Source organism: Gouania willdenowi, chromosome 1, assembly GCF_900634775.1.
Source record: "Gouania willdenowi chromosome 1, fGouWil2.1, whole genome shotgun sequence".
Lineage (NCBI taxonomy): Eukaryota > Metazoa > Chordata > Actinopteri > Blenniiformes > Gobiesocidae > Gouania > Gouania willdenowi.
Window position 1 is genome coordinate 41,227,108 of NC_041044.1, and position 21,589 is coordinate 41,248,696.

General features: G+C 36.3%; 1 protein-coding gene across 1 annotated transcript; it reads left to right on the forward strand.

Annotated features, from left to right (window-relative positions):
- On the forward strand, positions 1 to 6,150 carry acp5a (acid phosphatase 5a, tartrate resistant). Its single transcript, XM_028454227.1, has 6 exons — positions 1 to 137; positions 1,599 to 1,696; positions 1,774 to 1,973; positions 2,045 to 2,169; positions 3,864 to 4,209; positions 5,531 to 6,150. The coding sequence occupies exons 2-6, from the start codon at positions 1,606 to 1,608 to the stop codon at positions 5,768 to 5,770; spliced, it is 1,002 nt and encodes a 333-aa protein (XP_028310028.1). The 5' UTR covers positions 1 to 137; positions 1,599 to 1,605; the 3' UTR covers positions 5,771 to 6,150.
- The last annotated feature ends 15,439 nt before the right edge of the window (positions 6,151 to 21,589 follow it).

Here is a 21,589-nt window from a genome sequence, read left to right on the forward strand (position 1 = left end):
TCCTGGAGCCTCTCCTCCAGGAATGTAGATAAAAGACCAGGAGGAACAATGTGTGGGTGACGGAGAGGGTCCCCTCGGGTCACCACAGACATCCTCATCCTCAGCCATTATTATTATTAATAATAATATTATCAGCGGTGAGTGATTTATCTCTGATTTCATTATCTCTGCTGCAGATGATTCTGCTTCTTCCTTCTTCTTTTCACAGTTTGTCCCTCGCTTCTGGATAGGAACCTAAATTAAAGTCTTGCCGCTGCTTTTAGTCGGTCATGGGACAATATCCCAAGCTTTTATTTTGAAAGGGCATTGTTAATGCATCAGAATGGGGCAGATCTGCCTAATAATGCCTGATTGTAAAGTCACACATGCTAAAACAAACAGAAACTTTTTTTGCAATCGCTAAATATGTTGCTTTACCCGTGGCATTTAGATTTAACATTTAGATTTAGATTTAACCTTCAGATTTAATATTTGACATACACAAATATTGCTGTAAATCTTGTCAAAAGTGACAAAACATTTTTTTAAAGGTGGTTTGTTCCAAAATGTTGCTGTTTATTTTAGCATGTGCAACTTTACAATTGGTGAAATAAACTCTACTGCTTCCAGGTCGACATTATAAATGAGAACTGGTTCTCAACAACTTATTTGGTTAAATAAAGGTTAAATAAATAGATAAAGAGTGCTATCAATGTCTTCTTACTTCTAACAGTAGGAAGCAACAATTTGGTGATTGTGTAATTTTTATTAAAGCATAGTGATTTTTTTTTGTTCACTGCTGGTTAAAAAAAAAATCTTACAGATTTATTTTAGTTTGTTTAATTTTATAGTGTTAAATATTAAATCTTAAATGTTAAATCTAAATCTAAATGTTTTCTCTAAATTTTAAATGTTTTCTCTAAATTTTAAATGTTAAATCTAAATGTTGCATCTAAATCTAAATGTTAAATATGAAATCTTAAATGCTAAACGTGAAATCCAATTCTAAATCTAAATGTTTTCTCTAAATTTTAAATGTTAAATTTAAATTTTAAATGTTAAATCTAAATGTTAAATATGAAATCTTAAATGCTAAACGTGAAATCCAATTCTAAATCTAAATGTTAAACATTAATTGTGAAATGCTGAATGTTTATTCAAAATGTTAAATGTTGACCCTAAATGTTAAATCTAAATGTTAAATGTTCAATCTAAATGTCATAGGTGAAACAACATATTTAGCTAATATGCAAATTGTATTTGAATGTGTAAAATGTTTGTTATTAAAGTATTATGTGAGTCCTTTAGCCACTGCTTGAATGATGTCGTTGATTTGCTTTAGCCTACATGCTGACGTGACCTCTGACCCCTCTCAGCCTCACACACTACTTTGATTAAATCCTTTTAGACCCAAGCTGTGATTGGTCCGGGCCTGAAGCCAATCACAGAGCCTCTTTTAATCATTGCAAACATCATATTTTGTTATGTTATTTTGTTGTGTGTGTGTGTGTGTGTGTGTGCGTGCGTGTGTTCGTGTGTGTGTGTGTGTGTGTGTGTGGGAGCATGTTATTCTTTTAAAACTGCACTAACTTCTCATTGATGTGTGTGGATGTTAAAAGCTTGAAGATGGCGGTGAGTCTTCTAGCCATCCTGATGGCCGGGGTCTCCATGGTTTCCTGCTTCCCCATGGCTTTCCAAGACCTGGAGGACCACAGCAGTAAGGAACCCTGCCCCCGCACTGGTACCATCTCTGTAAGAACCCGTCCTCATGGTTGTGTTCGTGGTCCCACGCAGCCAACAGGACCTCCATCCGGTTCCTGGCCTTAGGGGACTGGGGTGGTCTCCCCTACCCTCCTTACATCACAGCGGTGCAGAAGACCACGGCCCGGGAGATGAGCAGAGTAGCCGAGCAGATGGGAGCCGACTTCGTCCTGGCCTTGGGAGACAACTTCTACTACAAAGGTGTGAAGAGCGTGGACTCGCCTCGGTTCCAGGTGAGGGAGGTGTGAGAGGGAGGTGTGAGAGAAGCATCAAGTGAAATAATACTGGTGGATCTTCTCATCAGGACACGTTTGAGTCTGTCTATACTGCAAAGTCTCTGCAAATCCCTTGGTTTGTTCTGGCGGGAAATCATGACCATGCTGGAAATGTCAAAGCTCAGATTGATTACAGCCACAGATCTGACAGATGGTGAGTCTGCAAATGACTGGTGTCTGGTTTCCTGTTTAAACTTCAGATACATGTTTACACCTGAGCTAGGGCTGGGCGATGTGGACCAAAAATCATTTGTCAATATTTTTTACTTGAAATGGCGATATACGATATAAATCTCGATAATTTTATCTCAAATAGTCTGACTAGAAAGACAATTCTGGGTTAAATTTTCTGACGTTAAATGCCACACAGGCACATTTATTAACAAACAGCTGCACAATACGTGTCACTTTGGGCTTTTTCTCCTAGAAGGGACAGCATGTGTGAGTGAGTTCTGTAGAGTGGCTTGTTTAGGTGAATGTCTGGGTTAGGATGCACTCAGTGATCATCAAACTGAGCTTTTCATGCAGTTCTGAGAAGTAGTGAAAGCAGCAACTCCTAAAACAAGTATTTGATACGAAATAAGCTATAGTATATATATATATATATATATATATATATATATATATATATATATATTTAGGTGATATTGTAATTTTCTTCATAGCCAAAATAGAAAAGTTGATATATCTTGAGCACAAGGTTTCTAAAGTAGGGTTAAACAAGGTTTTTTTTTTTCATGAAATTTACTTTCATTTCCTCACATGTTTCGACTATCAACTGCCAGTCTTCTACAGAGGTGTCTGCTGATCGCTTTGATTTGTCCTCGACTTTTGTGTAATAACAATTCCAGCAAGTTTATTTTGTCATGTTTCTTTTTGAATAACTAGTGCAGTGCCCGTAGGAAGTATGTGTTGCTATAGAAAAGTGGGAGGTTAAGGTTCATGGATGGTTTACATCAGAGCTTTAATTCCTCTTTAATTCAAAATAAAAGTTAATTCCTCTTTAAACTGACCTTGTAAACACTTCATTCCTAATGCAAATTTAATTCTGAATTATACACACACACACACACACAGAGACAGGGGTTCCTTGCTAGATAGATAGATAGATAGATAGATAGATAGATAGATAGATAGATAGATAGATAGATAGATAGATAGATAGATAGATAGATAGATAGATAGATAGATAGATAGGTTAAGGTTTCATTTATTCCGACAACTTCTTTTCAGGAAATGTACTTTGATCTCCCAGCATGTTTCCACTGTCAACTGCCAGTCTTCTTCAGAGGCATCTGCTAATCACTTTGATGTCTTCTTGTACTAATTCCAAATAGGTTCATTTTGTGTTTTTGAATCATATGTTTAGGTTTCATTTATTCACACATTAATAAAATGTACAATAATTGCTGGAGAACAATCGCACAACAGAAGAAGAACCAACCTAAAGTCTCAAAAATTTGGCACCATTTCACTTAAACTACACACAGAGGTAGAACTAACATCTGTGAAACAAAACTAACAGTAATATGTTAGAATCAAAGCAGCAGAAAACTATTGTTTATTTATATATATTAAGAATTGTATTTTTTTTTAATGAATTTGGGAAAACTTTTGACCACAAGGGGCGGGCAATGTCGTCCTTGCCCCCGCAAATTCTGCGAATGCTGGAGACACTGGTTTAGCTCTTTGTGAGTTAGAAGTTCTCAGTGTTATGCAATTAAAAGTTTAACATATTTGCTAACATTTACATGATTAAAGTTAACTAAACTGTCCTTTTGTGAACTGTGTTGTTACAAAGTGAGAATCCAGAACTGAAACTTTGAATCTCTTTCCCGGTCTTTGTAGGAGATTCCCGTCTTACTATTATGAGCTCAACTTCCGCATCCCTAACACGGGGAAGACCCTCACCATCATCATGCTCGACACCGTCCAACTCTGTGGAAACTCGCTGGACTACGAGGACGAGAAGCCGCGGGGCCCCCTGCTGGAGGGGGAGGCCAACCGTCAGCTGGAGTGGCTGCAGGAGCGACTGGCTCGGTCCAAGGCCGACTTCCTGTTGGTGGCGGGTCACTACCCGGTGTGGTCGGTGTCAGAACACGGGCCCACTGAGTGTCTGCTGCACAGGCTTCGACCTCTGCTCATCAAATACAAGGCCACGGCTTATCTTTGTGGCCATGATCACAATCTGCAGGTTTGTTTACTAAGAAAGTGCAGGAGTTACATAACACACAACGTCTGCTGCGTTGTACATTTGAAAGTACATAAGGCTGACGTTACGCTGTTATTATCTGTCATTAGTATGAATAAGGAGTCATGAAGGCTGTCATTAAATGTTGTTCGCTATTATATGACACCTTTGGAGCTATGTTGGCATTTTTGGGTTAAGTGAAGGGATCTAGTGGGGTTAGGCAGGTTTAGGGTTAGGTTTAGGGGTTAGGTCATTTTAAGGCTTAATGACAGCCTTCATGACACCTTATTCATGCTAATGACATATGTCATGTCATAATAATGACAACGTAATGTCAGCCTTATCTATAAAACGTCAAGTAAAGTGTTATCCCTTTTTCTCTTGAAGTTGGTGCGTAATAAGGACTATTGGTCATATTACACAACTATCCATTTCTCATGATCTGAATATAGATTATTTCTTTTTTTTAGGGTTAGGGTTAGGCTGACGAGTGAACTGCTAAACTGAAGAATAGTAGTTCTGACTGACTGTTGTTCTTAAATATTAACTCTCTCAAGGTCACCTATGAAAAGAGGACTGGAACTAAACTGAAAACTGCTTTACTTTGAAGGCCATCCTCTTCACAGCACTTTTAATGCACTAAGAAGTTATTTTAGTGGGTGTCTGGTGATGCCTTCACATCGAACACAACTTCAGCGACTGTGGCCGCTAGATTACATTCAAAATCACTGTAAACGACACGACGTCAAGCAACGACCTCCCTTCCCATCGCTTTCTTGCTTTTTGCTCCTTTTAATGCATTTTTGCTACATTACTCCCATTTCTACCACTTCTCAATCACATTTCAATGCATTTTTTGCAGATATTTTAAACTTTCATGATATTTTCAGCACTGATAAACCCTCTCCACCACTTTCCCACCTAATGTTGACCCATTATTGTCATTTTTAACCTCTTTTCACTATATTTCATGCTTATCACATTCACGATTTGCTATGGCCATTATTTGCCAGTTTAAAATAAATGTTCCTACTAATTATTCCAATCTTGACACTTTGAACCCTTTATACCACTTTTTCTGTCTGTTTTTGTCCACTCTAATTTTAACCAATTTCTGTGGTTTTTAAAATTCCATTTCACCACTTTTTTCACCATTATTTGTCAATTTGAACCCTTTTCATTTCTAATTAAAACAATGATATACATCTTTAAAATGACTATATACTATGGCGCAAATAATAGTAAAACTCTCTGGATAACAGTGAATATTATTCAGATAATAAAATCTTGAGTTCTAACGTGTGCGTCCTCCTCTCTTCGTCAGTATATCGAGGAGTCGGATGTGGGCTACGTGGTGAGCGGTGCCGGGAACTTCCTGGATCCAGATGTTAGACACTGGAATCACGTCCCCAAAGGAACCGTGAAGTTTTTCACGGGCCAGGCTTCGACGCTGGGAGGCTTCGTCCACGCCGAGGTCACAAAGAACCAGATGTTCCTCACGTTTGTCCAGGCTAAAGGAACCTCACTGTATCGCACCGTTCTCACTCAGAGGGACCTGAACTAGACCAATCAAACGGATCCGACACATGACGCTTTTGCTCCATTTTATTGGCATTAAAAGTTTTGTGTTCTTCGCTCAATCACATGTACATTTGTATCTTAACGTGAATATTGCTGTTTATATGGGAACATTGCTTTGTAAGCTTGATTTTAAGAGCCTTTAAGTCACAATAAAGTCATATTTGATGAATTGATTAGACACGGCCAAACCCTACTGTAAATACACAGCAACATAAACCTATGAAATTCTGGCTCAAAGATTTGTACAGAAAAATCAGTTCAGTAAAAAAAATCACTCAAAGACATCTAAAATGTGTTCTAACTGAATCTTAACAACATTGTATATTCTCTTTGTATTATTAAAACTTGGTGCATAAAAAATGAGTTTAATTTGGTATGTGAGTTGGTGTCATCCAAAGAGAATAAACCATTTTGTTTAAATGGTACGTCAATGAATCAAACTCCTTATATCCAGACTATTTTGATTTATTTTTACCACATTATAAAGTCTGTAAAAGTTTAAAGTAACAAGACTAACAATGAAAACATGCATTTGATGATGAGTCGAGAGTGTTTTCTTGCCTTCTGAATTTTATCTGCATTTATAAGCTAAGGAAAATTATTAAAACGTGTATAATTTTGTATATATCAAAATTTCTGGGGTATAGGACATTACTTTTTTCATTTAAAAATTTAATAGGCGACTTAAACACTGCAGTGACCTATCTGTGTTTTTTGTTTTTTGTTTTTTTTTCAGCCTGCAGCACCACCTAACAAATAAACATGTTGAATTACTTTAAATGTGAATCAATGCATAAATACATAAGTAAAGGCATATTTAACATTACACTTCATATCATTTGGTAACTAAGTTGAAGTATTGAGTTCGTTTTTAATTCCTGCAAGTTAATTTTGTATTATTTTTTATTGATATATGTTCAGGTTTAATTTATTCAGACAACTTTCTTTCAGGAAATTTACTTTGAAATGTATTTCAATTTACTTTGAAATGTATTCAAAGTAAATTTCCCTAAAAAAACATGGTCTGAATAAATTAAACCTTAACATATGAGTTTGTTCTTGTCTCATGACGGAGGAAAATAACCTTTGTACAAGTTAACATGCGTCTCTGAGCGCTCAACCTATTAATATATAGCTCCACAATCGATCACATGACACAAAATGTGTGTGTTCTTAACACAGTTTTTGTCAGACTCTGACGTTTTACTGCTGCTGCTATTTTTGTTGTCACTTTGTTTATTTCTATTTTTTGTTGTTGTTTTTTGACAACTGAACCAGTGTAAGGTGGATTGTACAAGTTAAAATGCATCTCTGAGCGCTCAACCCATCAATATATAGATCCACGATCGATCACATGACACAAAATGTGTGTGTTCTTAACACAGTTGTTCTGAGGTCATCGCCAACGTCTGTTTTGTGTAGTTTTGGACTCATTTTGTATAGGTTATCTTTTTTTTGATTTTGTGTATTTTTGTTGTCACTTTGTGTATTTTTATTTTTTTGTTGTAATTTTGAGGTTTCTTCTTCATTTTTGTATAATTTTTTGTCTATTTGTGTATCTTTTGCTCATTTTGGGTATTTTTGTTGTCACTTTGTCTATTTTTGTTGTTGTTTTTTGACATTTGAACCAGTGTAAGGCGGTAAAGGAGAAAAATAACCTTTGTACAAGTTAAAATGCATCTCTGAGCGCTCAACCCATCAATATGTAGGTGCACGATCGATCACATGACACAACGTTAGTGTTCTTTACACAGTTTTTGTTCTGACGTTTTACTGCTGCTGCTGAGGGACTATAAAGGTGAGGAGAAGTTGCACTCTGCTCCGTCACAGTGAGCCGCCTGGCCTGCCAACGCTGGATTAGGCTGTATGACAGCAGCTTGGCAGTGATTGTGACCACGATAATCTCAGCCAACCAATGACAACTACCCCAGTAGGTGATCCATGATCCAGAACAGACGGGTTTTCTATTTTTATACTCTTCCTCTAGTGACGTGTTGAATGTATCACTAGGAAATCCTCTGCTGGTGTATCTGCTTTGGGATGCTGCCATTTAAGAGTTACTCTGATTTAAAAAGACTTTCAATGGTTCAGAGATTTCAGACATATGTATACATATATATGAGAAAACTGTCTGTGTAACACACACAAAGGTTTCAATATAGACAAATGTTTGCACTTCATTTGACACCAGTATTTGCTAAAAGAGCCACAGTTTGACCTCTGACCTCTGATGTGCTACAGGGAGATACTGTAACTGTGTTGATAGGCAGATTTGATCACAGCAAGAGCCACAACAATGTGATTGTCCTGATCCGAGGGCCATATTATCAACACTCATGTCAGTATTTTGAGAGAGAGAAAAATATTAATCTGAACTTTAATACAGGAACAAGTACAACAGGTTTGGATGTTTTTGTTGCAATTTTGAGTGCTTTTGGAGTATTTTGTAGGTTTTTTCTGTTTTCCTGTCGTTTTCTCAGTTTTTCTACTTGTTTTGTCTATTTTTGTTGTCATTTTGTTTGTTTTTCTGTTATTCTATGGGTAATCTAGTTATTTTGTGTAGTTTTATTGTCATTTTGTGTATTATTAGACATTTTGTATGTTTTGTCTGTTTTCATTGTTTTGAAATTAGTTCGTATAGGTTCTTGTTTTCATTTAGTTTGTTAATTCTTGTCATTTTTTGTATTTTACTGTCACTTCATGTATTTTTGTTGTCAGTTATCATCTTTTTGTTGTTGTTTTTGTGTTTTTGTATGATTTTATGTCTATTTGTGTATCTTTTGCTTCTATCGTGTATTTCTATTGTCATTTAGTTTATCTTTGGAGCTGTTTGGTGTATTTGTTTTGGGTGGCTGCACAAAATCTGAGGGCATGGTGCCTGAGGGCACGATAAAAAGGGGAACGTCAAACTCTCTTTCAACAAATGAAAAATTGTGTTGGAAACGTGTTGGATCTAATTTATTCTCCTCCTCTACTTCCATGTTGGATTGATGGATGAAAGTCTTCTCCATGTCTTATTTACAGTTGACATGTGGTGAGTGATATCGTGATCTAATTACACTCTGGAACACCCTGGAACGTCACCAATGAGGAGATGCCAGCAGGAATTTGGCAGAAGCTCAGCAAAGCTTGTGAGGATCAGTGGAAGTCCTTCAGTTGAATGGAGTTCCATCTCACACCATCATTTGTCTCCAGAGAATTCATCAATTCATTCAAATGTTTGTTATTTAGTCTCCCTGATTGGTCAGAAGTGAACACATGTTCATCTTTCAACGAGAGGGACTTTGACCAAATATCGCATGTGATTACAAGTGCATTTTGTTTTGAAAAGCTGGAAGTAGAGGTTGGTGTTTAGAAACCTTTAGCCTCCCCCAGAGGTGGTAGGTTTGACCGTTTAAGGCACATGCTTCAACCTCAAGGTTCGGGGGCCAAATCCGGTCCTTTAGACCATCAAATTTGGCCCACTCGAGAATGAAAAAATGATAAATATGTAATATTTTGTAAATTACCATCTAATTCAGGTGTGGATATCTCAGTCCCTTTAAATATAAAAATTCTATTAATATCCACAATATTCACAGGGCTCAGTTTTCCAGTTGTTATATGAAATTATGGCAGTCATTTTTAAACTGAAATTGTTGAAAGAACTCACAATTTTTCAAAACTCTGGCAAATTTTCCTCAAATTAATCCACGAAATTTTCCCAAATTTGCAAAATTAGGGATATTTAAGTAAAGATCCTCCAGTGATTGATCATTTAACCGTGGACGTGCAAACCAGGGCACATTTATGTTAAATTTGCTCTTTTTCAAACAAAAAATCTGTGGTATTTGGTCACTGAACTAATGTGACTTTAACACCACTGGTTTCAGGCATTAGGTTGAAGAATGAATAAAGACATCCATCTCATTAGAGTTTTAGTACACAAGTATCAAACACGAGGCTTGCAGACCAAATTTGGGTCACCAGAGCTTCCATTTCAGCGCGTCGGAGAAGTTTGCACAAAATGATTATTATATCACAATAGTTGTCTGTAATTGTTTTATTTGATTCTTATGTTATCGTGTCATTTTAATGTAATGTAAATGTATTTCTGTTCAGTGTTGTAACTTTGCTGCCTCTTGGCCAGGACTCCCTTGAAAAAGAGGTTTTTAATCTCAACGGGATTTTTTTTCCTGGTTAAATAAAGGTTAAATAAAATAAATAAATAAAAATATGAAAATCATCATGTATTAAAATATTTTGGATTTCACTTGTAGTTCTTTGGTCTCCACCTGCCTCCACATGGCTACAGTGAGGAACAGAAGTATTTGAACACCCTGCAACTTTGCAAGTTCTCTCACTTGGAAATTATGGAGGGGTCTGAAATTTACATCATAGGTGCATTTCCACTGTCAGAGACAGAATAAAAAAGAATTATCAGGAAATCACATTGTATGATTTTTAAATAATTGATTTGTAGTTTATTGCTGAAGAATTCTGGCTCTCAAAGACCCTTTAAAAAGTCCACTTCTGCTCCACTTACTAATTAAAGTAGTAGCGCCTGCTGGAGCTCATTAAAGACACCTGTCTACCCCACAGTCAGTCAGACTCCAACTACCACCATGGACAAGACCAAAGAGTTGTCAAAAGACACCAGAGACAAATTTGTTGACCTCCACAAGGCTGGAAAGGGCTACGGTGCAATTGCCAAGCAGCTTGGTGAAAATAGATCAACTGTTGGAGCTATTGTTAGAAAATGGACTGTCGCTCTCCCTCAGACTGGGGCTCTATGCAAGATCTCACCTCGTGGGATATCACTGATGATGAGAAAGATGAGGAACTAGCCCAGAACTACACGGGACCACAGTTTCAAAGGTTACTGTCGGTAGAACACTACGTCCTCATGGGTTCAAATCATGCATTGCACATGTCCAGGCCCGTCTGGTGTTTGCCAATGACCATATGGATGATCCAGAGGAGGCATGGGAGAAAGTCATGTTGTCAGATGAGACCAAAATAAAACTTTTTGGTCTAAACTCCTTGTTGTGTTTGGAGGAAAAAGAAGGACGAGTACCATCCCAAGAACACCATTCCTACTGTGAAGCATGGTGGTGGAAACATCATGCTTTGGGGGTGCTTTTCTGCACAGGACGACTGTATTGTATCTGTTGCAGTGTGTGCAACTACAGGAAACGTTTGACCTCTGTAATTGCAAACAAAGGCTTCTGTACCAAATATTAACACTAATTTTCTCAGGTGTTCAAATACTTATGTGCATAAATGTTAGCCTGAAGTTTCATAGTACTGACACTAAAGATGTATAACTAGTGTAAATGAACTAGTCTTTCTACACGTCTGCTAATCAAACTGTGCTTATAACCACAAACATTATCATATATAAAACAAATGAATGGCTTCTTTTGCCTATATTTGTTTTCATTTGAGCTGATTTATCGATGTGATCAGGAACCTCCACATGTAGAACAACCTCACACTGACTCACTGTTAATCTTATCCTTAAATCCTTAAAGTCAAAGTACTTTAGCATCAGCGTGGCGGGATATCCTCTTCCTAACCAGATTTTATCACTCCGTACTTAAAAGATGATTCAAGCAAAGTTTCAGTTCATCTTCTTTTTTTACCAATGTCTGAATATGTTATCTTAGGTTTACAGAAACTATATATAGTGTAATCTTTTTCAAGACCAATAAGCATATTTTATCTTGCAAAAAAATAAATACGATCTATTATGTTGTATACAATTTGCTTAATTTTGTCCAATAATAACCCCGCCTAAGGAAAGGTATCATTAAATATGTAATAAGTGATACATCCGAGTGAGGGGGAAATTAAAAGGTATGTGTAGAGATCACAATCAGAAGAAACTCAAATGACTCAAGAACTTCCTTCAGTCAGTGTCAATATTCATATGTTGCTGTACATTGCATTTCTTCAGAATTATTATATTAAGGTTGCATTTATTCAGTACTTTGATCTCCTGACATGTTTCCACTGTCAACTGCCAGTCTTCTTCAGAGGTGTCTGCTGACCACTTTGATATTTTCTTGTGTAATACAATCAGCAATTATTGCATGCAATTCTTTTACATTGTATGAACAAATTAAATGTCTTGTTTACTCAGACATGTATTTATGTCTGAATGAATGAAATCTATCTATAAAGCAAGGAATCTCTGTCTGTCTGTGTGTTCCTCAAATATCTCTGCGAATCAGGCTCAGATTGAGCTGAGACTTTCAACGTGGCTGCTGCTTGCTTCAAAGGTGTGCAACGTTGGATTTTTTTGGGATTGCAATGATAGTGTTCATGAATTATTTCATAAAATTGTCCACTGGGACGGCTCAATGTTGACAGGTAGTCATGGTGACTCAGGAAAAGTTGAAAGCTGCATATAATCTACAGGAGTGACTGCACAAAGGGCTTTTACAAATGACTAAAGTGGGTCTAATATCCTAAAAAAAAACACCCACCCCGTAGATATTGACCAGCAGGTGTCCTCAGCGAGCAACGTCCGTAACTAAGGCAAGTAATAATAATCATAAAAAAAAAAAAAAAAGGCTTTCACTATACATGTGTGGCCTATATTACAGTGGTAAATATTAAACCTCCCACTTTTCTATAGCAATACATACTTCCTACGGGCACTGCACTAGTTATTCAAAAAGAAGACAAATAGAAGTTTCTGAAATTATTATATGGAAGTCAAGGACACATCACAGCGACTAGCAGACACCTCTGAAGAAGACTGGCAGTTGTCGAAACGTGTCAGGAGATCAAAGTACGATTCGTGAAAAAATGTCTGATTAAATGAAACCTTAGCATATTATTCCAAAACAAAGACAAAAACAACTTATTATTTAGAATTTCTCTGTTTACACTGTTCAGGACAGAATCCTACCAGAGTGATGATATATATCTTGAAATCCCTTCCGTCAGATCGGACTGCTGTCCTATTATTTAACGTCCACTTCTCATTAGTAATGAAGAACGTTGTATTAAAAGCTAAGCCCCTCCCTCCCTAATCTTCTCTCCTTAATCTCAACCTCACAGATGGAATGAGCAACGTTGTGTCAATCAGTGTTTCCTCTCATAGAAACCAGACGAATGATAATAATGCTTCTGTTTGTTTACAGATCATCTGGAAAGGTAGAGCGTGTGTTCTTTAGCTGCAAACACTGACCAAGGGATTACAGGGAAATCCTGGTGCTGCATGATGCAATATGTATTAGTATTTGTATTAACAAACAAAACATGACATCTCAAAGCTGCATGCAACCAAATATTACTGCCAACAAATGTTGATTAGACATAATCTGAAAGAGAAAACAAGAATTAAATGTATTAGTGTTTAGTTTTTTCATGTTCTGTTTTAAAATTAAACATTTCAGACATCTCAGTTCCTATTGGTCACTTTTAAGCAGTGACCTCGACTAATTTAATTAACTTCACCCTATTAGTTGGCAAGCCAGAGCAATCCTCCTAACAGCCAGAAATACATTCAGCAGGACCATGTACGCAAACTTTATCTAACCGCACGTTGCAAATATCTTTGAGACGAGATAACTATAAAAAGTGGAGGTCTCGTTGTTTTACTTCAGTGTTTAAGCTTTGAAAATAAACTTTCTTCATTGTTGTGATGCATGGAAGTGATTAAGGGAGAACAAGAAAGAAGAAATGTGAATTTAATCCCAACCTGTTTTTTTATTTCTACATCACGTGTAAACTGTCGTTCCCAGTTTGAAAGACACACGTTATCCATTGAAATTTCACCAAGAATGGCTCCAATCGTCAACTTTAAGAATGAAGTTTCCTTGCTGCCCATTGTGTCCCAGGTGAAAGTAATTGATTGTAATTGAGTTGCTTGCTCCGCGCCAAAACAGCATTAAATGCCAGTTATGTCCACCTGAGATTTAGTTTTTATTTTTTTAAAAAATTATACAGATGCCTTTGTGGAAATATAAATCAAGTTCCAATTTTTGTAGATAGTGTCTCTTCTTTTTTTTAGTTTATACATGAGATGTTTACGTACGCAAAGGAACCGTGGCAAGATTTATTACCAAAAATAAATGTGGAGGGTGAAAGTAACTAGTAACTTGTACTTTGAGTACTATTTAATTGAACTACTGTATATTTGTACTTGAGTATTTCATGTGACTTACTTGTACTTGAGTAAAATTTAAATCAACTTACACTACTTCTACTTGTGTAGAATATGTCAGTACTCTGTTCACTTGGCGTATTCTATGTTATTCATAATGGTCATAATGTTATGGCGTCTTTTCTTACAGTACATTCTTTATTCCTTAACTTCAGATAAAGTCGGGGATCCCGTAATGACACGTTACATTAAAAGAGTCTAAGATATACATATTAACTTGGCACAAATCCACTAAAGGAAAACAACGTGTGAATAATAAACTGAATGTGTCCCTTTCACCAACATGTCGCTTCACGTCCTTTTTCAAGTCTCTACAGGCCATCTTTAGTTTTTGAGGCTTTCCAAACAAAGAAAGCTAACGTAAAACAAGGAGCGAAACATCCATCACGCGTCACTCTGCTCTGGGGTTGGTTGGATGTAGGAGGGACTGCCTACGTTGAGTGAGTTGGGAAAGAAGGAGGGTATGTAGGGTATGACTGACATCAGAGGGCTGGGTGTGGGGCTGTCACATGAAGGCATCATGGAGATGACGATGTCGTCCTGGTCCCACACGTGGAAAGCGTTTGGGTGTGAGTGGCTGAGAGCTGGGGGCAGGTGAAGTGGACTCACACCTTCAACCTCTTTGTCCTTTCTCAGGTCCTCGTCCACGGGGCCCAGCAGACAGTCTGTGGATGGAGGAACCAGAACATCAACCATTTTAACTCTAACTAATCCACTTTATACAAACCTGAATACTTCATTGGAGATGTGAGAGATATTGATTTTATTTCTGTATTTTTCAATGTTTTTCATGACCTCAAGGTCACTGACGGAGCTCAGGAGAGCTAGACAGCACTGTGGTCACGTCTGTACCAGAGATGTAACGATTCATCGTGATGCAGTTAAAAATTGATTCAAAGGTGTCACGATTCACATCGATATTCTGAAATTGAAATCACAGTCATTTAAAAAAAAAAAAAAATGTTTTATTGTTTTTTTTTTCAGCAAAGGGCGCTATCTATTTAGAATTTGAAATTCAGGACACACCACCGTGTTTTAAATCAGAAGTGTGGAAGCATTTTGGCAAAATGAAAGAGGTGAGAAAGAAAGAATGTGTGAAATCCAAGGACAGAGGGGCACAGAGAGGATTTATTTATATTATTTATTTGATATGGGATTTGTTTTTAAAGTCCAATTGTTAAGGCACAAAATACATTTTCAGTGGCACTTTTAAAAAGAAAATGAACTATTATGCAGTTTTGCATAGTTTACTGTAGAGCCAGAATTTAAATGAATAGGCTTCTTCTTCATTTCATTCAGGATTTATTTGTAATCATAGTTTATCAAGGGATTCTTTTGACAATGAAAGATAAAAAAAAAAAAAAAAAAAAAAATAGTACGATATTATTATTTTTGAATAAAAAAAAAAAATTCATGTTTTTCAGTCATCATTTGTCTACAGTCTCATTTTGTAAAATAAATTGTGAGAGAACCGTATCGTGAACCCAGTATCGTGAATCGAATTGTATCGGGAGTTGAGTGAATCGTTACATCCCTAGTTCTAGGTATTCCTGCTTGTGTCTCCACCTCCCAGTGATGTCAGTGTGTTTGGCTTGTGACTGATTATCTGCCTCATGTTTCCACCCAGGTGTGGCCCATTCCCAATTAAGCCTCCCTCACTATTTAACTGAGTGCTTGGACACTGAGTGATGGCTGGATCATTGTCATGTGTTACTTTCCTCGTGTGTGGCTGTGTTTTGGTCCCTGATTTCTTTACGCTGCCTTTTCAGGTTTTGTTGGATAAATAAACATGGACTGGATCTCTGAATGTTACGCCTGCGTTCTGCATCCCTCTCTCTCTCTCTCTGCACTTGGGTTCACACCACCAGACTGTGACACTAAAACACAACTACTCTTGTCATCTCTTCCTTGGAGCTGTTCAATTAAAAAGATCCGGGAAGAAGGTAGAGAAAAACTTTACAGAGGGAACTGCTTTGCATTGTTACAGTTGACAAACAAATCCTTATGCACGTTAGCATCATCCTGATATTCAACAACCTGTAATTTATCAATCCGTGTATCATTCGTGCATTAGTTTTTCATTATGTAATAAAAACATGAAAAATGAAAAAAAAAAAACACTTATTTGATATTTGTTTCCAAAACAAAAATGAAAAACGTCTTGTTTTTCAAATTCAAGTTCTTTTGCTTCGGTACAGAAAACGGAAAATTAACATCTTTATTCGTTTTTGGAAACAAATATCAAATAATGAGTGTTTTTTTTTTTCGTTTTTCATGTTTTTGTTACATTATGAAAAACTAATGAACGAATGATACACAGCTTTTTCTCATTCTCTCATTTCTTATTTGTATCTCCATTCATATGTGTGGACACCCATTTTTTGAAAAGATTACGATGAAATGCGCAATCTGCATCCGATCCAGTTGGAACTCGGTGGGATAATTGAAAAACCAACTTAACATTACTGAGTCAAATTTCATAGAGATCGGTCAGTTATTAACCAAAATATGATTTATTTTTTAAATTTCACCAATTATTAGAGAAGGATTTTTTCAGTATTAAAACTGATCCAGAATCAGTATAGTGATACGGATTCCATTCAAAATATAATGGAATCTTCCATGGCCTAAGGTTTATCTTTGGTTAAAATTTTGTTAAAATTTGCTAAGGATTTTTGATGCAATCCTACTAATAATCAAACAAATAAACAATGAAATTATTGCGGTACTCCCTTGGCAGAAGTGATAAAACAGAAACACTCCAACAAAATGTATATTTTTACATATAGTAAGATTAAGTCGGAGCATTGTTATATCATGAGATGTTACAAGCAAACAGCCTTGTAAAAAAGTGTTTTTAAATTGGTGAATCGTAATTTTTTTAGTTCTACATATCCGTTTCTGGCTATATGCAAGCTGAGCAATTGCATAGGGCCCCATCAGCCACTAGGGGGTCCCAAAACTTTCATTTAAATGTAGGAATTGTGCACAAAATGGAATTGCAGACTGTGGCTCGTGTTTTTTCTGCTCTCACGATTTAAATTAAGACTTTTAAACAGTAATATAACAATAATCCAACAACAGCTCTGTTTGATGGACAACGTCACCTGTTATATCCAGCATTAGATCTTTGATGAGGTGACCCACGATAGCGTAGGCTACAGCGACCACGACCAGGGCGGCCATCACCAGGTAGAGCACGGACTTGGGGAGCTGGATCAGGTCTCTGGGTGGAGGCTTGTATTCCTTATACAGAGGCTCTCCATTGTGGACCAGATACTGGAAGTTCAGTCCTCCTCCATCTGTGTAGTTAAAGCTGTCCATGTTCCCACAGTACAAACTTCCACTTCATCCACTTGTTATTCCATTTTAATCAGAAGCAATAAAACCATCCTCTCATTCAGATTATCCTCTGGATCAATGTTTCTCAAATGGGGGTACGTGTACCCCTAGGAGTACGTGATGGCGCTACAGGGGGTACTTGAGAGAGTGAAAGAGAGAGGTTAATTAACAAATGAAAGCAATAAAAATATGGGGTTTTATAATGATTAGTTTTAGTTAAAAATTATAATCATATTGAATATTACCAGCAACTCACAAAATGACAACAAAAACACACAAAATAAGTTAAAAATGTACAGAATAGTAAAACGAACAGGCCAAACAACAACAAAATACACAAATGATGCCAAACACACACACAAGAAAGAAAAATATTCACTTTAACCAGCAACACACAAAACAACAACAGACACACTAAATGAGAGAAAAATACACAAGATTATACAAAATACACAAAAATGACAACAAAAACACACTAAATAAAAGAAAAAATATACTGAATGATACAAAATTACAGACAATCAACAACAATATACACAAAATGACAAAAAACACACAAAATGACACAGAAAACACACAAAGTGATGATATACCTGTAAATGATCTTGATTAGAACATGAACTACATGAAGATACAAGAATCAGTCTTGGTCCCATATCAGGAGGGAGATGACTGTAAATAATTAAAACTATAGAAATAAATCTATTCAGCTTTTCAGAAGGCACTAAACACTGTTTCATTTCACCTATTTACAAAAAAAGATTGTAATGACATGTAATTCCAGCTCACCAGTAGGTTTCCACACAGCAGGTGATCAGTTTTAAATGGTACCATCATGAAGTAACTGGTCCACAATCATTAAAACAATCACGGGTGTGTTTGTGACATCCTCTCGTTGTGCTCTAATAATCCCAACTGTGAGCAGCGATGGACTGAAAGGAAGTGAGGGATTACACTTCAAATCAGAGCAGAGCAATCACAGCAAACCAGCCGTCAGCCTGCACACAGTCCCACAGAAAGAACATAATCCACTATCATCTAGTGCAAGGGTCAAACAACCATCTTTAAAGGTTTATTTTCAATGAGACATTGAGGCAAATTTGTTTGCGTTGCAGGTAGAATTTTGTTAAAGAGGCAGTATTATGAAAAATGTACTTTATAATGGTTTTTACTACATTCTGAGGGCCATGGTTTAAAAAGTTCTGTTCCCTCCCTTGTTATTCCACATTTTGTAAAAAAAAAGTCAGCTTTGGGAAAATAAACTACATATACTATGTTGTTTATTTACAAAAATTGGAGATGGATGAAAAATAGCATAATACTGAGTTTTTTAAGAAGCTGCAAATGTGTTTTTAAAAAAATGCAAAGTGGATTTTTCTAAAATTTTACAAAATTGTTAAATTGTACACATTTTTTTGTTTTACGATTAATTAAAAAGTTGTCAGTTAGTGGCTAGCTAATAGGAACATAAAGATTTCCTATGAAATGTGATGAAAATGTAACAATTGTATGAATTAAGAAAAAAAATGCTGCATGTTGAAACATTTATTTAAGCATGCCTTATTATCTTACCCTTTCATTAAAGTGAAACCGTGAAAATATAAGTATTTATTTCAATGTAGTATATCAAACTGGTAGCCCGTCAGATTATCCAGTAAATTTACAGTAGCTCACAGTTTCAGAAAGGTTGTACTGAGTACTTTCTGCCCTTTACACAATAACATGCAAACATTAAAAAGCATGCATATATCTATTTTAATAGTTACTAGTTACAGTTTAGAAGAAACCACTGAAGTCCTAAACTATGAAACAAACAAATGTTCTTATCCTGGATTGTTGTTGGTTTGCTTCAATCATAAATCTATAAATTAGTGGAGCGACCTTTATCTCAGACATAAGGTAACAAGCTTTTCATGAGACAATTAGTGGTTCACACTGTATGGAGGACAAACTCTACCATGATTAAGAATAAAATGATTAATAAATAAATACCTACAGATCTATGCCATAAATATATGAATAAATGAATGACTAAAACAAAAATACAATAATCAAATTAATTGATTGATCGATGAATAAATAAATAATATCTATCTATCTATCTATCTATCGATCTATCGATCTATCTATCTATCGATCTATCTATCTGTCTATCTATAACAGTTGTTGTCTATTCAATCATCATTAACATAGAATATATACGCTACTTATTATTTTATTTCCTTTATTTAGTATTTATTAATTATATCCATTGTCATGTTTTTTCTGCATATTGTGTTTCATTTGTCTATATTTATTGTCTTTACTTTTATATGAATAATGGTTTCTACAGGTGTTTTTTTTTTGTTATTACTTTTATTTTTTCCCATAATAATCCTATTCAAGATATTGAAAGTAAAGATTTACAGGGTTTGTGGCAATACCCTACACAGTGTAAGAAAGTTGATATAAAGAATAATTTGGTAAATAAATTGAACCTACAAATCTGTCCATATTTTTATTAATATTTAATAGGTAAATTATGTATTTTATTTTATTTTTTAATGTGGCGGAAGTGGGATCGTTTGTCATTGCCGCCACTGCTTGATGACGTCACAGACACCGGGCTCGAGTGGCGTCCTCTAGCGGCTACCACACAACAACTGTTCGCATCTACAGGTTGTTAAAAGTAAGTTAAAACTTCTTCACAGATAATAAACAACTGTTCGGTTTTTATCCACAGTACATTGAATATTTTGTGTGTGAGTGTGTATCGCAACAAAAGCTTAAGAAAAGGTTTAAAATGATAGAAAAGGGTTATCGACTGTTAGCTTAAATTGCATTTTTCAACAAGCTTTATTTTGTTAATTCCTGTCAGATTCATCCCTGCTGATTAAAAGTCACCATCATGGACTTTTATTTTGATGGTCAGCTGTCCACCTCCAGCCCCAGTGCAGCAAATGAAGAAACACAGATGGTAACATGTAGTTTTATTATTATTTTTAACTGACATTTAATCATACAGCTTACCATTTAAATCACATTTAACTGAGAGGAATTTGCATGTTCTCCCTGGTTGAATCTCCCTTTAAAAGAAAAGATTAGGTGACCAGTAAATCACAGGTTCTCAACCTTTGGGTCAGGACCTTATTTGGGGTCGGGAGACACTGGGAGGGGGTCACCGGATGCCTTTACAATTTGAGCCCATTTTTTGCTTAATTTTTACATTTTTCTGCAACTACACCAAACTTGACATATTTTAATTTATTTTCATCACTTTTTCTTGCCCTGTTTTTGCTCCTCGTAATGCATTTTTGCTACATTACTCTTATTTTTTCCCACTTCTCTGCACATTTCTACTTTCAAGACATTTGCGGCACATATAAACCTACTTTTAACCTCTTTTCACCCTATTTCATGTTTATTTTTGCCAATTTAACCACATTCACGATTTGTCATGCCCACATTTACCACTCCACCTCACCCCAAACTCTATAACAAACTCTCTGGCACCTTTAGTTTGGGGGTAGCACACTGAAAAGGTTGAGAACCACTGCAGTAAACAATGGTGCAACAACAAACTACTGTTTTCTATTTGATGGGGACATTTTGTAAATAACTCAGGACCAGGAAACGTGTTTTTTTTTTTTTAAAAAAAAAAAAAGGGAAAAAAAGAAGAAGTTTAATTTTTAAAATTGATTATCTGGGGGAAAAAAACAGGAATCCAATCACACACAAGCTTTTTGGATTTACGAGATTACTAATCCATGTGTTGAAGAAGTGTGATTTTCAAAATGTTTACGACTTTGTTGTTAATGTAGAGGGGAGGCGTGAGCCAGGAGTTTTCAAGAGAAATGTCTGTGAATAGGAATCAGGAGCAACAGAGCAGGTGCAGAAGTAACTCTCAAACCCTGTAAAAAGGCTTTAAGATAAACTGAATATAACATGGTTGTATTAACCAACAAAGCGTGTGTGATTAGCTGTTATAGCTCGATAATAAACAACATCAGCAGCAGAGCGCAGGACCTGGTGGAAAAGATCAACGACAGACGAGCCAAAGACCTGACTGAGCTGGAGAGCTTCCAGGAGCAGCTCGTGGACAAAGTAAACCATCTACTGTTATGTAATACTTACCTATAAAGCCTATTATGTGATCAGGCTGACGATATGTGTCTGTTCTCCAGGTGAATGAGATGTGTCGTCAGATGAAGGAGAACATGTATGCTGCGTACGAGCACAACAGTGATGAGATGCAGGTGAAGCTGCAGGAGCTGTCTGAGGTGCTGGAACGATGCACCAAATGTAACAGTGACCTGACGGAGG

Bases quoted from the DNA above. Each gene is read 5' to 3' on its own strand.
- acp5a (XM_028454227.1), top strand. From the start codon at position 1,606: ATGGCGGTGAGTCTTCTAGCCATCCTGATGGCCGGGGTCTCCATGGTT. The intron at 1,697-1,773 runs GTAAGGAACCCT...GGTCCCACGCAG, and splicing joins AGACCTGGAGGACCACAGCA to CCAACAGGACCTCCATCCGG. The intron at 4,210-5,530 runs GTTTGTTTACTA...TCTCTTCGTCAG, and splicing joins GCCATGATCACAATCTGCAG to TATATCGAGGAGTCGGATGT.